Here is a 15,170-nt window from a genome sequence, read left to right as displayed (position 1 = left end):
GACTCAGTTCAAATTTATCATGTAAAACGGAAGTGCAAATATAGAATTCTTTTCGACCGGCAAATACTCTCTCATACTGTGAATTGGAAGAGTATAAATGAAAAAGGTTTAAAATGTTATTCTGATATGAAGCACATCTTGATTACAGCTTGATAGTTTAAGAAGTCTTTGACTAACTAATTATATTTTATGCATTATTTGCTTAGGACTTGGTTCTTCTATTTAATTTTGGGCTGCTAAATAAACTCGCATAAATTACACATACCCAACGTTTTTTTCTTTTTTGATTATTTACACAAGAGATATGTGCAGAGCAGTTTGCTTTTGGCTTGGGTCTCTTCGCCTGAAGGGTTCTGCTCATTTGAAAAAGCGGATAATAAAAACGGATTTACAGTTATGGGCGCAAACATGCCGTAAAGCAGAGAGGCAAAGCACAAAAAAAAAAAAAAAAAAGAAAGAAAAGAAAGAAAAATCAAGAAAATTCAGTAAACGGGTGCGGCGGCGGTCGCAGTCCGTGCAAATAGTTGGCGCGCTTTTCATGCACTTTGAGTTGAAGTGGCGAGGCAGAAAAAGAAGAGGAAGGAACCTCAGCCTCAACCACAGTCATAGTCACAGTCATAGTCGCAGCCACAGTCAGGTGTGGGTGCGTGACCCTGGAAAACAACGCGACAGAGGCGACAATTCAAATCCAATTAAAGTAAAAGCAATTTGCTCGCCACATCGAAACTGCAACCAATGAGATTTAGTTTAGTTTTTGCGATACGTAAAAATTAGAACGCCTTAAGAGCTCAATTTAATTAGACACTTGTCGTTTAAGCAGGACAGCACAAAGGATAATCGAGATTGAGATGGAGACGGTGGCGGAAGGGGCAGTGTCTACATTGTCTCTTATTGAAGAGGCCATGGAACAGCAGTTCTATTGTGAAGATTGGAATCAATGGGGATTGGGAAAAGTTCCATTCATTCATTTGAATCAGTTAAATATATCCTACGATAGCACATCTCTAATTTAATCGATTTGTCATCGTTAATATATTATCAAGAAACCACATATAAATCCCTAATTTAATACATATATGGTCATACTTTTTTCCTTTCTCTTTTAGGCGTGAATATGTGAGTAGTGGGTTGTGTTTTTATTTAAGTCTGAAATTTGAATTATAAAACCAAAAATAACAAACTCAATCTATGATCTTTTGTATTATCACTTTATATTATTTCAAATCGTTCAAATTTTGCTGTGTAATTAGATCAAACAACAATTATTGTAATTACTTTTCGATTTATTTGAAAGCGTATTCATTGTTCGGCTTGTGCTATATTTCGAAAAGAGTTTATTTGAATTGCCGCCTTATCGAAATGGGGCCGTTTGGCATTATCAGCACTTGCATCTACGTCACTGCACATTAAAATTGCAAACGACACAGTCGGAGATTCGGGCAATGCGGGAAAGCGATAGCGGAGAGCAGGACGAGGAGCTGTAGCTGTAGCGTAGCTGTATCTGTGGCATGAGGTCCTTTGGTGCGACACACGCCGACAAGGGCCACATAAGCACGTAAGACTTTCAATCAGAGTGCATTGAAACGGAAATTCTGCGCTGCAGCGCAGAAAGGAAGGAAATACATGCTTGAATGACTGACTGACTGACTCATTGACGCCTCGTTTGATGGACGAACTGATGATGGGCAATGCAAGTAGTATCGCATAATATGCAATGTGATGTTTTGGCTCTCCGTCTCACGTCTCCTCCTCTAATACCCTGTTGTGCTGCAGAGTGGCCAAGAGGCGATGCTACTTTACAATCAAATATGCAAATACTTTTCGCAACCACAGGGCTATTTAGGGTATCTAAGAACAGAGTACTGTTCGTCGCTTAGTTCAATGTATCTAGCTCAAGGCACAGTTGATGCGGCGACTATAACAAGGTTGCTGCCTGTCAGCTGCCAGTTGCTGTGTTGTTGGCCTACGGCAAGGGGCAAAGAGCAAGGAGCTTTTACTTCTGCTTCCGACTTTTACATACTTTGAACTTTGCCAATATATATTGTATTAAAGGTGCCCTGTTGTCGACGGCATTGTTATTATTGCTTCCTGTTGCTTCTGATGCAGTCAGTTCATTTTACGCAAAGCGAGGAGCGCAAAGTATCGCATGAAGTTCAAGTACACAGTATGTGGGGGAAGTGTATAAAATTTAAATATGGCTTCAATAAAATTTGATGAGCTGCCAGCTGAACAAACTCATCGCTAGATTCTTAATATAAAAACATCCTTCGCTTTCTATTATCTTCAGCTGAATGCTTATCCACATCATTAAGATGCGCATTGTAGTATCGGAAAATAAAAATAAATATAAAAAAACAACAACAACAAAACCGAATTCATCATCATCTGATACAATTCAAATATTTCGTTTTCAATTTCCTGGCTCACTGCGTCGGCGGCTGAAATATCAAAACTCACGACTCCGCAAGCCATTTGCCTGTCTAATATGAATCCCATTTAGCGTTCGAGTAATGAGCGAAAATCCGTAACAGAAATAAATTTGATTTTATTGACAGTGAATCAACGACGGATGCACGGATGGACGGACTGACGGCATTTACAATGCCAGCCAAACAATGGGGAACTCAGGTAAGGAAATTACATTCAGGCCTCCATTGTTGTTTTGCCTTTTATCAGTCGCCACAAATGAATTATGATTTGCTTCACCAAAAGGGGTTCGTTTCCCCCGCCAGACAGGTAGATGGAGTACTTTCTACCCCAACTCTACTCTTAAAAGTGGCCAGAGCAGAGCACCTGCGTCATCCATTTGGCCAGAGCTTGTCAACGGGACGCATAAATCTTGGCCACCTCGATTACGGCTCGTTAAAAGTTTTCGTGCTTTGGTTGTTGCTTCGAGTCCGAGTTGTGTTGTGTTGTTCGTGTTGCTCTGCCCAGTCCATTGTTATTAAATATTAAGGTAATTTGTAGATTTACACGATTTTCTGCCGAATGTGGGTCATATTTATGAGCTTGGAGTTGAAAGAAACGCTTTCTCTCTCACTTTGCTTCGTTCGTGCTTGTAGGCATTTCGGTAATTTATTAGCCTCGTGCTTCAATATTTAATTGAATACGCTGTCGTAGCATAGATAAATGACCGTCGTCGCCACAGCGTCCTGCGTCCTGGGCCTTGAGTCCTGTGTCAAAAGTGTGGCATTGAATTGTCCGGCACTTAGGACAGCAAACAGCTGGACTGCCACATCGACATTTCTTCCTTTATTAATGGCCCAGCCAAGCACACTAAATCGAAGTCAATAAACAGATTGCCTTCGAAATAAATACACACAATTGAGATTCTCTTCTCGCCATTGCTTGCCTGAGATTTGACTATTAAAGCAGATTGCAAATCATGAACTGAGCGTGTACCAAATTGTTTTCAAAATTCCCAAGACATAACACGATACAAACACGAACCACAAAATACCAAACGCTAAACATGTGAATTTTTCAAATTTTGCAAATGAGAAAAATTAAATACTGCTGGCACATTGCGTTCTTCTTATCGTGATAGCCGTGTTAAGTCGACTTATTTCGTGTTTTCATGCTTTCGTTTGCTAACATGCTTTAATTTTGTGCTTCGTGTCATGAAACAAAGCAAGCTCAGTGTACTTAGCTCAGTATAGTGTTGGGTCGATCACGAACGGAGTAAAGTCGTCATTATCGTTTTTTTTTTTTTGCTCAGTTGCTGGGGTTTGTTCTTTAGTCTTGTTCATCTTCTTAATCAGTTGATCACCCTGATCACCCTGTTTAGACTGAGCTGTATTATTGAAAAATGTTTTTAAGCCGAATCTTCCGCCGTGCCTTTCCATAAACGGCTGTGTGTAACTGCATCATTGATTTACTTCTATCGCATTTGATATTATTCTTCTTCCTGCCAAAGTTTGTTTACTTTTCCACCCATAAAGAGCTGTGCATCACGTAGATGCAGCTTTGGTGTAAGCACTTGCATTATAAAATCGCATCATTGAAGCAGATGCAATTGGTATGAATAACATAGGTTATTAGTTCGTGCTTGTCCAGTTGCTCATTTTTGGATATTTTTGATTATTCGCTCTTTTGAGGTCAATTGTTTGTCACTATATACATAGTTATATTAACTGATGTTTTATTATTTATTTATTTTTACGTTAATATGGGATTTCAATGAAATAAGTAAATTTATTTTGGGCATTGTTTTGAAAGGAGATCATCAAAAACTAACTATGAATCGTCATGGTTCGATTTTGAACAATAAACAAAGTAGGGGATCAAAAATGAACTAACGAATCCAACGAATTTACTGATCAAAAATGAGCGAATAAACTTCTTCAGCACTAGAACACAATATGTCTATGTAACATATATATATATGTGTAATTATATCATGATATGTATGTTAAAAATGTGGGTTAGGTTTTAAAATAAAATGCTTTCAGTTTCTCATATTGTTCTGCATAACTTATCGATTGAATTTTCTTTAAAGTGTCGCAATGTTCGCTATTGTTTATTTTGGTGTTTGTTTATTGTACTCGTAATGTAACATTTTCCACATGACTTTATATATACAATAGCCAGTAAATTATTTATATAATGCGAGTTGTGGAATGTTTACAAATGGTTGGGTGAACTATCATTTGATTATAATTTATAATTACTGATCTAATTAAAAATGCACACTGAGCTCATTTAATACGAGGTATTTCACTGGAATATTTGTTGTGCAGTGTTGAAATAATTAAATAAATATTAGAGGACTATTTATTGTTGTTTTATTTACTCGCAGTAGTTTCGACTGTACTTTGACCATCAATTTTTCAAGTAAATCCAAAACTCTCGCATCAATTGTTCAGTTTGCAAGACACTTGCCTGGAATGTCCTTCAAATCGTGGTACCTCTAATGCACTCTGAGCACTTCGGCAGCCTTTCAGTGAGTTTGCTTAGCTTACGCCCCAGTAAACAGTCAACTTGCTTTGGCACTCTGATGGCAACCGCGAGTCACCGAGACAAGGCCAAGTACGACAACGAGAATGAGAACGAGTACGAGTTACGAGTAGCGAGAAGGAATGGCTCTCAAAAGCCGCAGCCATGCACTTAAATGCATGTAAGTGGCGCTGACTGGCAGCTAACCGTTAGATATGCAAAGTCAAACACACCTATGCCAACAGGCCAAGGGCTGTCAGAACTGATGGCGATGGCCTCAACATGCTGTTGTTGTTGTTGTTGTTAGACACGGGGCGTATGCGCGATGTGTGTATTACTGGGAGGTGACCACAAGCGAGGCTGTTACTATGTAACTGTTTGCATCCGAAGTTTAGCAATTTTACGCGCTGATTGCCTGCACGTTGCAGAACCAAAACGCAACTGTTTGCTTTGCTATTAATTATGGCTACAAGTTGTGTTTGTGTGAGCGTAAAAAATTGGCCAACTACGAGATTGTTGGTTATGGCAACATCTGTCAGGCATTAGGGTTTGACAATTTGTAACATAATTTGACTGAGCTTTGCTGTGGCATTTTCGTTTATTTGATAAACCACTCCCCCCAACCCCCGACCAGCACAGAGCGCATTCATATGTTAGACAACCCGTGCATAAGTATGCTATATATTTCCTCTGGCCCCAATTTATATACACATTGCTGGCTGGCATTGTGTATACGAAATTGAATTATATCAAAACGAATACGCAGCAAAAGTCACTGTCAGGCTGAGGACGGAGGACGGAGGACTCAGGTCTGGGTTTCAGTTAGAATCATTGATCGAAGCAGACACGTAGCCAATTTGTTGTCAGTCTTTTGTGAGTGCTTTTGTTTGGGCGTTGGGTGTACGTTGGCCAAACTAAAGGCTTCCCTGTCGTTTGACATTTGTATAAACAACCACACACACACATTCTGACATACACAGACAAACTTACGTGTATGTTTGCATATGCACAATATGAAATACTGTCAGGACAGTGCCAGGACAATGGTTTCGTTCTGTGCTTCGCTTTTTGTGCCTGAATGATTTCCTTTGTGGAATTGATAACTCCATATGAATCCTCCAATGTGTGAGTGTGTGTGTGTGTGGGTGTGTGTTTTTGTATGACATATTTAAAATGCCTTGGCTTCGACTGTGACTTTCCGCCAGCATTGTGCCATCCTTCCCTCCCCTCCTCGTCGCGTCGCGTTGCGCCGACCAAGCCCTGGGATTATAACAAATTAAAGTCGTGTACAGCTGCAGGGCTAACATAACTTTGACAAGGGCTTTTTGCAAGTATCATCGACGAATATATTTATATTTATATATTGAGCAGTCATGTGGCAAGATAAGTCAGAGGCAGTTAGCAACTTTATGGATGCTGCACAGAGAGATGAAACATGAGAGAGCGAGAGAGCGCACTCGAGTTTCTTATGTAAACACAGTTGTTGCGTGGTTGTCCTCTTCGGAATTGAATGAAAACAGCAAAACAAACTATCCTCGAAATGCCAAATTGTCAATACCCTTGAAATAAAGTGAAGCCTATATATAGACTTGGCATTTTACAAGTAAAGGCTTAAAAGTTATAAGAAGGAGTTTAGAAAGTACTTTTCTCAAATGACAGAACAACACAAAACATGGGTTAAGAAAGTTAAGTCACTTCACATTTCCAAGAACAACCTCAAAACAAATTATTTATGTTATACATATATTTTCATGGAATTATTTATTTATTCTTCACAGTTGACTTTAACAAACATAAGAAGGGAAATATTGAGGGGAATTTATTTAAAGTACTGAATATCGAAAATATTAATTTAATTAGTTATTTTGTATAGTAAATATAATGCTGAATATATTACTGAATATAATACTAAATACAATACAAAACATAATACTAAATATATATATAAATTTATTTATTCTTCATATTTGACTTCAACAAGCAGATATACAAAATATTCAGAGGCATTTATTAGAAGTTCTGAATATCGACAATATTTACTTAATTAGTTGCAAAAGAAAATATAATAAAATACTAAATATAATACTGAATAAAATACCAAATATAACACAACAAGGTATGTATAAAAAGTTTAGAAATAGAAACATCACAAAAATTCGAAATACTGAATATAATACTCAATATAATGCTGAATACAATACTGAATACAATGCTAAATATAATACTAAATACATTTCTGAGTATAATACTAAATATAATCTAAAACTAAATAAAAAATTAAATATTATTATTTGATATTTACATATATCAAATTATATGTTGACTTATTATTCAATTATTTTAAGTGTAAAGAAAAATAAAGATACGAGTCCCAAAGCCTTAAAAGTTTTCTGATTTTATAAAAACCATTATCAACCGTAAGAGGGCATCCGAATAAATATTATTGGCATGCAATTTGCTTTTATCGAACTTTCGCTTGTTTCCCATTTAAATGATAACAAGCTTTCATCGTTGCGAGGGCCAAACGCTGTGGCTGACACATGAGTATATTAGCACATACCTAAGGAGATGCTTAACGGCCTTTTAAGTACTCACTTAGCGCGCACATTAAAAGGTGAAAGTTGCTGTAGTAGCAACAACAAATTCTGAGAAAATCTCACGCAGTAACAAAGGCAATTTCATGGAAAGACTATAAACATTTTTGGCTGACCGCAAATGCAACGCCTCCAACATGGGAACAGTAGAGAAAACAAAAGCAGGAGTTTTCTGTTGTAGTGGGCGGTATCAAAAGTAATGGGGAGATGTTTTGGCCACGTGCTGAGCATAAAGTTCGTTTAGTGTTGTCGGGATTAGTTGAAAAACTTGACAATTTCTTTTCTGCATTTCGATTGGCATCTGTCGAAAAATCCGATTTATGAAGGAATTACTGAAAAGTTCTTTCCATTTTTAGTTTTTGTTTATGTTTCACCCAATTTCTTTTATGCGCTTTCCATCGCCATCCCATCCATCATTTTTGCGTATTTATTTATTTAATTTTTAAATGTGATTTACATTTTGTGCACAACTCATAAAACTTTCTCTTATCGCACACATTTTTTTATACACAGTTTCATCTGTAAATTATGCGCTAAATTGTAGTTGGCAATGATTGATTGGCAAAGCCAAAGGCATCGCTGTTCGGTGTTCGGTGTTCCCTTCAATGGGCTTTGGCTCAACTTGGGGCCGACGGGCTTTGTGTATGTTGGCATATTTGCTTTGAGTCGCGGGCACGTAAAGCAAGTCATAAAAATATTTCAACGAAGGAATAAAAAAGTGAGCGAGTGGCGAAAAAGAAATAACAAAATGTTGGAGGTCATGTGTCATTCCCAGAGTTCTCAGTTCCGTTTGGTTCCATCCAACATCCGTTGCATGTTGCTTATTTGTTTGCACTTTGCGGCAGCTGGTGTGTTGGAGAGGCAGGAGGGAGGGACAGGTGTATATATAGAGGTGAGGGTGACTCCACCAAAAACTTTAACATTTTGTAACAAATATTTTCGGTGTCCTAGCTGCCAGCGGCTGAAATTGAATATTTAATTTTTACTTTGTCGTTTTTGGCATTTTTTTTCCGCTCAGCGGGAAAAGAGGGAGTAGAGAGCAAATATTTCAGTGAGCGTTGAAAATGGTTGATGAATTTTAGCTGCCGATGGAAAATTGTTGTGTCGTGAGGTAGGTGAAAAGTATTTGAGCCATCTTAAACGTTGCCATACAACAGATAACTTTTCAAACAAAATATGCAAATTTTATAAAGCATATCTGAAGCCACACAAAACTTTGTGACAAAGAATGTTTGGATACATATTCTTACTTCAACAATATATAAGACACATAGATAACATAATCTTGAACGCATCTTTAAGTGTGATAAATTACTCTCAACAAGCGAGAAAGTTAAAATGTGCTTTAGACGACAATTTCATTAGGCGGTTTACTTGTGAGTAATGTGATAATTGTTCTTTTTACATTTTCAACGTCAAAGTGTGCGTTACAAGCAGAAGAAGAGATAACCAGGTAATTTTTCTATATGTATCGACTATATAATAGATAGAGGTAAAGAATTTGTGGCATTTCTCTCTTTTTGTCACTAAGCTGCACGAATATCTTTCAAGATATTGACTTCTACAAAAGAATTAAAGTCATAAAATACGAAATACAAAAGAACATAAATAATAAGCATATGATACTATATGTTTGCACTATTTTTCAGAGCAGAATGCCAAACTATTAGCTTCACTGTTGTTATTTATTGTTGTGATTTATACAAGTATAAATTCAAGCCAGAATAGTTATTCAAATTTTGCCATCTATAAAACTATAATCTACTTAAGAGTATTGAAGACTAAACTTATTTGAAAAGCATTGCTCTTTAAAGTAAATATTTTAGGAATATTTTAAGCAAGGTCACAATTTGCCCTTCCGCAAAGTTTTTGCATTTCAAATAAAGTTGAGATTTTTATTTTGAAATATTAAAAAAACACAATATGAAATGGCAAAATGTCCATCCCACGCAGAATTTGTTTTAAGTAGAGATTAAGACAACCCAATTTACTGAAAGTTTCCTCCACACTTCCGACCTTTCCGACTTAAGCAAGCAAACGAATCCTTTTTTGTTTACACAGTCAACCAGCCCCTTCCCTTTCGCTTTTCCCTTCTTGATGGCAAGGCTAAAAGCCTGAAGTCCATTTTAACGCCACTTAATTAAACTACGCGCTTCATCATTCTTTAGCAAAGGGTCCAAATTAAATCATGAAATCCTTTGAACAACAGACGACAAAAAAAAAGGAAAATCTATAATAATGTCAACACTCAATCATTAAAAGGCCAACATAAAAATTGATTGCCTGAAAAAATGGTACACTAAAATGGGTCACAGAATAAATATATGTGTCCCGGATGTAGTTACAAAAAAAGTAGAAGTTTTAATTGCCTTCGTATATCGATAGGCTGCGATACACCAAAATGAAATAAAATCAAATGGCCGCCACTTTTCAGACTGATAAGATGCAAATGGCGGTGATAAAGAGCGTTAAGCGGAAACCAAACTAAAGCCATAGTCCCAACAAAACTACGAATCGAGCAGCAATTGAAAAGCCCTGAATAAAAAATAGTTGGATCCCCAGCCCTAGTTTATGTTATTTTCATGTAGAAAAAAGAAGGGGCAAAATATACAAGAGGAGATGAAGTACACACAGCGGTTTTATTTATTCATGGGCACGATAAAGCAGACTTGTGCGTCAGAGGAGCCCAAGCCAGGACATACTAGATAGGATGCTTCAACTGGGCACAGAATTTAATAAAAAAAAATAACAGAGAAGGTATAAGGGAATACAAAAAATATCTCTGGATATGTTACTATGTACATTTTAATGGAATTTTGTATTTTTATGTTGTGGCCACATACCTGCAGCTCGTAAACTGATAAACAAACAGAACCGAACCGCAACGTAACGCAAGGCAAACGCAGCTGAGCTGAAAGTAACCTTTTTACAGCCGAGGAGTAGAAGGAAAAAAAAACGTCGACCTTAGGCTAAGCTATAAATCAGGAAATTTAATTAAAGCTCGTACCTTGTCCAAGTGTCTCGTACTTGGAGTCGAATTGAAGTTGAGTCTCAGCACAAAAGAATGCTACACACTTTTTGAATTTCAAAATTTATACTTGTGTGTCGCGCGCACTTTCGCTTTTAAGCTCTGAACTGAACCTATCGAACCGAACGCCTCGCTTGATTTGTGAAACTGGCCTCGTTTGTTTCACGGGTTTGGTTAAAAAGCATATCTGTTAGCTCTGTTGGGACATTCGTGCGCCAACCCGAATGTTGTTGGTTAGACGACGAGCGATGTTTGTGGCCACTGTTACTGTTAATGTGGGGAACGAAACGGGAAAGGAACACGGCACACACCTTGTTGGCTGGCCTCCACTTCAAAAGTAGGTCTAACTCGGCAGGCAACTTTGTGTGTGTGAGAGAGAGAGAGAGGGGGAACGGGAAATGAGTGGAAATGTTCACCTTGGAGCGAATTCCTAACCCTCCGCAATGTCACTCAGATTGTGCAATACAAAAATTACCGAGAGCTTTATGTAAAAGTTCTGAAATAATGGGAACAGTTGCACTGCCAAATATTCCCAGTATTTTGGTATATTCTTATAAACTAAAAATACCTGTTATTTATTACTCGAAATAAGCACAAATTTAGATTTTTATGTTGCCAATATTTACCTGCAAATAAAGAAGAAAAATAATAATAATAAATATTAAGATCTTCTAACATTACAAACAAAAACTATTTAAAACTGAAAGCACACACATTTGAACACAGAAACAACAACAGTTCGAAACATTATGTATATAAGGATATTTAAAAAGAGAGTATAACAAATATATTTGCTGTTAGTAACGAACAAGAAAAGTTAGAAAATAGAGTGAGAGAGAGCTTTACTTAAAAAAGCTCTGTTGAGCTTTGCATTGGCGTTGCCAGCTATTATTATTTGTTTTTGTTTAATCCAGAATTAGATTTGTTTTAGTAATTAGAAACGTGTTTAGAAAAACATGCCAATTAAAGATTTAAAATGATTTTTATTTAGACTTAATTTTAGTACTCGTTATTAGCAATACAAATTGTTAGAAATGGGAAAAAACGTGCAAAGTTAGTCTCAACAGTGTTGAACAACTACTTCTCAACGGTTAACACTGCACTGCTTAACACTTAACAACATTTAGTCGATTTAACTAATTTAGCGATACTAACACAACAGACACACGCACAAGGAAAAGAACATCGTGCTCTCTAGACCGTTACTATTTACATATATATTGATTGCTAGCGAGGCTTTGTTTGTTGTCATTGTATATATTTTGTGGATGCAACAACGAACGGGTGGCGCAACCACAATTAGCATAATACAATAACAACAATAACAAAATGTCCTGCTATTCAAAACACACGCACACACACCAGTTGATGTTGTTACTGTTACTGTTACTGTTGTTGTTATTATTGTCGTATTTGGTGGTGCTGGCTAAAACGAATTAACATCGAATTTAAAATCGAGATCCAAGTTTTTCAACGGATTTCGACGGATTTTCTTGCTGCCATGATGATGATGGTGATGTGGTATTAGTATCTCCACCTCCGGTTCTTCATCTGCAGTATTGATATTTTTTTGGGATTCATTTATCAAATTTTAATTAAGTTGTTCGTTTCGTGTCGATTGTTATTTATAAAAATATACAAAGACAAATACAGAGAGAAAAAGGCCATTAAAAACGAAATACCATCAATTCGATAGACGTAAATAAACATATAGATATATATATATTTTTTTGATTGTGTGAAGTGCATGAACCATGGAATAAACGTAACAAGTACAATGCCAAAGATTTATGAATAAAATAAGTTGAACAAAGTGAAAGTCACGTCACACACAAACACTCACACGCACACGAATGTAACTTGAAGTACGCTGCGTATGCGTTATATTTATGCATATGCGACTCAATATCCTGTTAACACGCAGCTGCTTATTAGCATTGATTACAACCACGCAAGCATGTGATGATGCCTTTCACTCACGTGTAAAGTGCCTTCCACACCTCCTCTCCCTCATGGTAAAGCACTCTATCAATTTTCGAAATTCCCGAATAATTTGCGCCTGTCTTCACCTCATACACACACACACACACACATGAGTCCTTAATCATATAAATAGCAATAAAGGGAACCACGCCGCAAGACAAAAGGGAACCAAACAAAGTCAGCAAAACTTTTTCGAGTGCGTCAGACACACGAAAAAAAAAGAAGACTGAACGAAATAATAATAATAATGGCAACGACATAATAAAATGAAACTAGCCAAATAAAATGGCAAGCGAACTCCCGAAGTTCTGGTCCTCGAAAAGTTATACAATGCCCGAAGTTATGGCAGTTGTGAAGTGTAGTTGCTGAGTTGCTGAGTTGATGGTGGAGTCATCTCTTGAATCGAGTTGAGTTGAGTTGAGTTGAGTTGGGCCTAAGTAGTTGCATTTTACTGCCACCTGAGTGCATGGATATGTTTGCCAAGTCTCAAAGTTGAGTAACAAAAGTTTTATCGCTCTATCTCTGCTGCTGTGCTTGAAGTGTAATGCACTGACAATACCTTGAATGAGATTCGTATTCGTGGCTCTAATTGAATTGTCGAGCTTATTAACAATGCATGCTCCTCATATATGTAAAGTAATAGAGTTACAACCAGAAGCTGTTAATTTTCAATAACATGCCTCATTGATATGCACTGCGAGTGTGTCAGCATCCCAAGACTTCTTTTGTGTTCCGCAGCAGACACACGTTTGCATGCTAAGCAAAGTCTGCTAAAAGTTAGACGTCTGTCAGACGTCGCTTCGGCGCTTTGGTGGCTGCCTCAACTTGTTTGCCATTGGCAAAGAGTTGCCGCCTGGCTGGCTAAACTTTTAATCAGCACGAAAAAGTTACGACCTGGGTGCGCAATTATGGCCGAATTTCAGTGCCAACAAAAACATAATCAAGTTAATTTCATAAAGAATGTTATGCAAAAGGAAACAAACACACACACACACACACAAAAGCAAAACAAAAACGAAGCGAAAAATAATGGAAGCCGGCGCCAAGTTTATTGTCCTGGAGTCCCAAGTAAAAACAGTACACTACAACTACATACATATACACACATACACATACACATACATATATGTGTAGCGAGTTCATGCTGCCAACTAGCGCTGCTTCCTCTGGTTGTTGTAATACAATCAATTTCCGCTTTTGTTTGTCAAGAAAAGTTAGCGGCAACTCAACCCCGAGACTGTTATGTTTTGACTTCTTTGCACCACTTTATAAGTATTGTTTTCGTTTTGCTTCTGTTTTGTTTTGTTTTGTTTGCGCTTTGTTTTTTTATTGGCGGCTGTATTTTTATGGAGCGGAAGCAACAGCTCAACTGCCATTGCTGTTCAAACATGACGTATACGTAATATGCTATATACCCTCAACCCCAACCATTTCCCCAACATTTTATTGATTGCCTGCCAATGCTGCTGGAGCTTAGTTAGCACGGTCTCGATGTCGATGTCGTTGTCGGTGTCGGTGTTATGCTGTTAAGTACACACTTTTTAATTAAATTTCCTCTTTATGGTGCGTAATATCCATTATCATCTCTCTGCGTATAACAATGGATGCCACTTTATTGGTCGCCTCTTTGGCTGCTGCTGCTGCTGGCAGTGTCACATTTTGTTGGGCGGAAGAGAAAATGCTTGTTAGCTATGGCTTTGGATATGGCTTTGTGCAATTAGCTTTTGTGTTATGTGTGTTTGATTAAGACACACATACACACAATCCCAAAAGAGACACACACATACTTTGAAACATGAATTGTGTCTCAATGTTGTCGACTGCTTTAGGGTCTAAGTTATGTGTAGTGTTTATCAATATTTTACGAAACCTTGGCCTATTAACATTGCTTTATTTGTGGAGCTACCTTTAAGTTATTTATTTTTCCATTAATATTAAAAGAATACCCCGCAAAATATTCCGCTTCTTTTTATTTTGACGTGACTCCTTTTCGTTGATGATTAATGCTTTGCCATTCTTATTTGTACAACATTTTTGCCCTAGAGCCCCAAACTGTGTGACTCAGCTCAATGTCGGTTTCCATTCCAATGGCCATGAGCCATGAAAACAGATAACAAAATGTTGATATTTAAATTTTATTGTCATCGTTTTGCTGCACTTAACAAAAATATCGAAAAACAACAAATTCATAAACCATTAAACACCGCAAACGATTTGTGGGAATCGCCTTGAATATTTCATTGAAAAGCGTGCGTCAGACCGATAATAAATAATCACAGCCAATTATTCACAGTTAGGCTGCTGGTGTCTCTGATAAATTTGCAAAATAGTGATATGCCTCCATGTGGCAGATATCGATGTGGCAAGGACGCCGGCGGTATTTACTAATATATGCGCATATATTTTCTTCAAAGTGACAAATGCCAGACATAAGCGGCAGCCAGTGTTAGACATCGTCTCCGCTGATAGACATCATAAATAATGTGAGGCATATCAATAGCTCAATAATAAATTCATAACCAACCGACAAATGCTAGAAGAAGAAGAAAGGAGGGCAAAACATATTTGATTTGTGCCAGTTGACATATTTGTGCTCAATCCTAGCATATTTGCAATCTAAGGAATTTAGG

At 37.3% G+C, this 15,170-nt stretch overlaps 1 protein-coding gene across 4 annotated transcripts in view; it reads right to left on the bottom strand.

The window, feature by feature from the left end:
• The window catches only part of LOC117567939 (uncharacterized), a 52,045-nt gene that overhangs the window by 28,702 nt on the left and 8,173 nt on the right, over window positions 1-15,170 (bottom strand). The window contains exons 1-2 of one of the 4 annotated variants that reach the window (XM_034248232.2): window positions 10,537-10,705; window positions 10,373-10,451 (exon numbers count right to left, since the gene is read on the bottom strand). The exons of 1 other annotated variant lie outside the window; for it this stretch is intronic. Coding sequence is in view for 1 of the 3 variants with exons in the window: in XM_052004498.1 (XP_051860458.1) it covers window positions 11,984-12,108 (125 nt within the window). In the remaining 2 variants the exon portion in view is untranslated. Of the gene's footprint in view, window positions 1-10,372; window positions 10,452-10,536; window positions 10,706-11,956; window positions 12,109-15,170 lie in introns of those variants that run through there. 2 more of the 4 variants (XM_034248231.2, XM_052004498.1) reach the window with 2 other exon arrangements.

The sequence above is a fragment of the Drosophila albomicans genome, chromosome 3 (assembly GCF_009650485.2).
Source record: "Drosophila albomicans strain 15112-1751.03 chromosome 3, ASM965048v2, whole genome shotgun sequence".
Lineage (NCBI taxonomy): Eukaryota > Metazoa > Arthropoda > Insecta > Diptera > Drosophilidae > Drosophila > Drosophila albomicans.
This window is presented reverse-complemented; position numbering and strand designations above follow the sequence as displayed.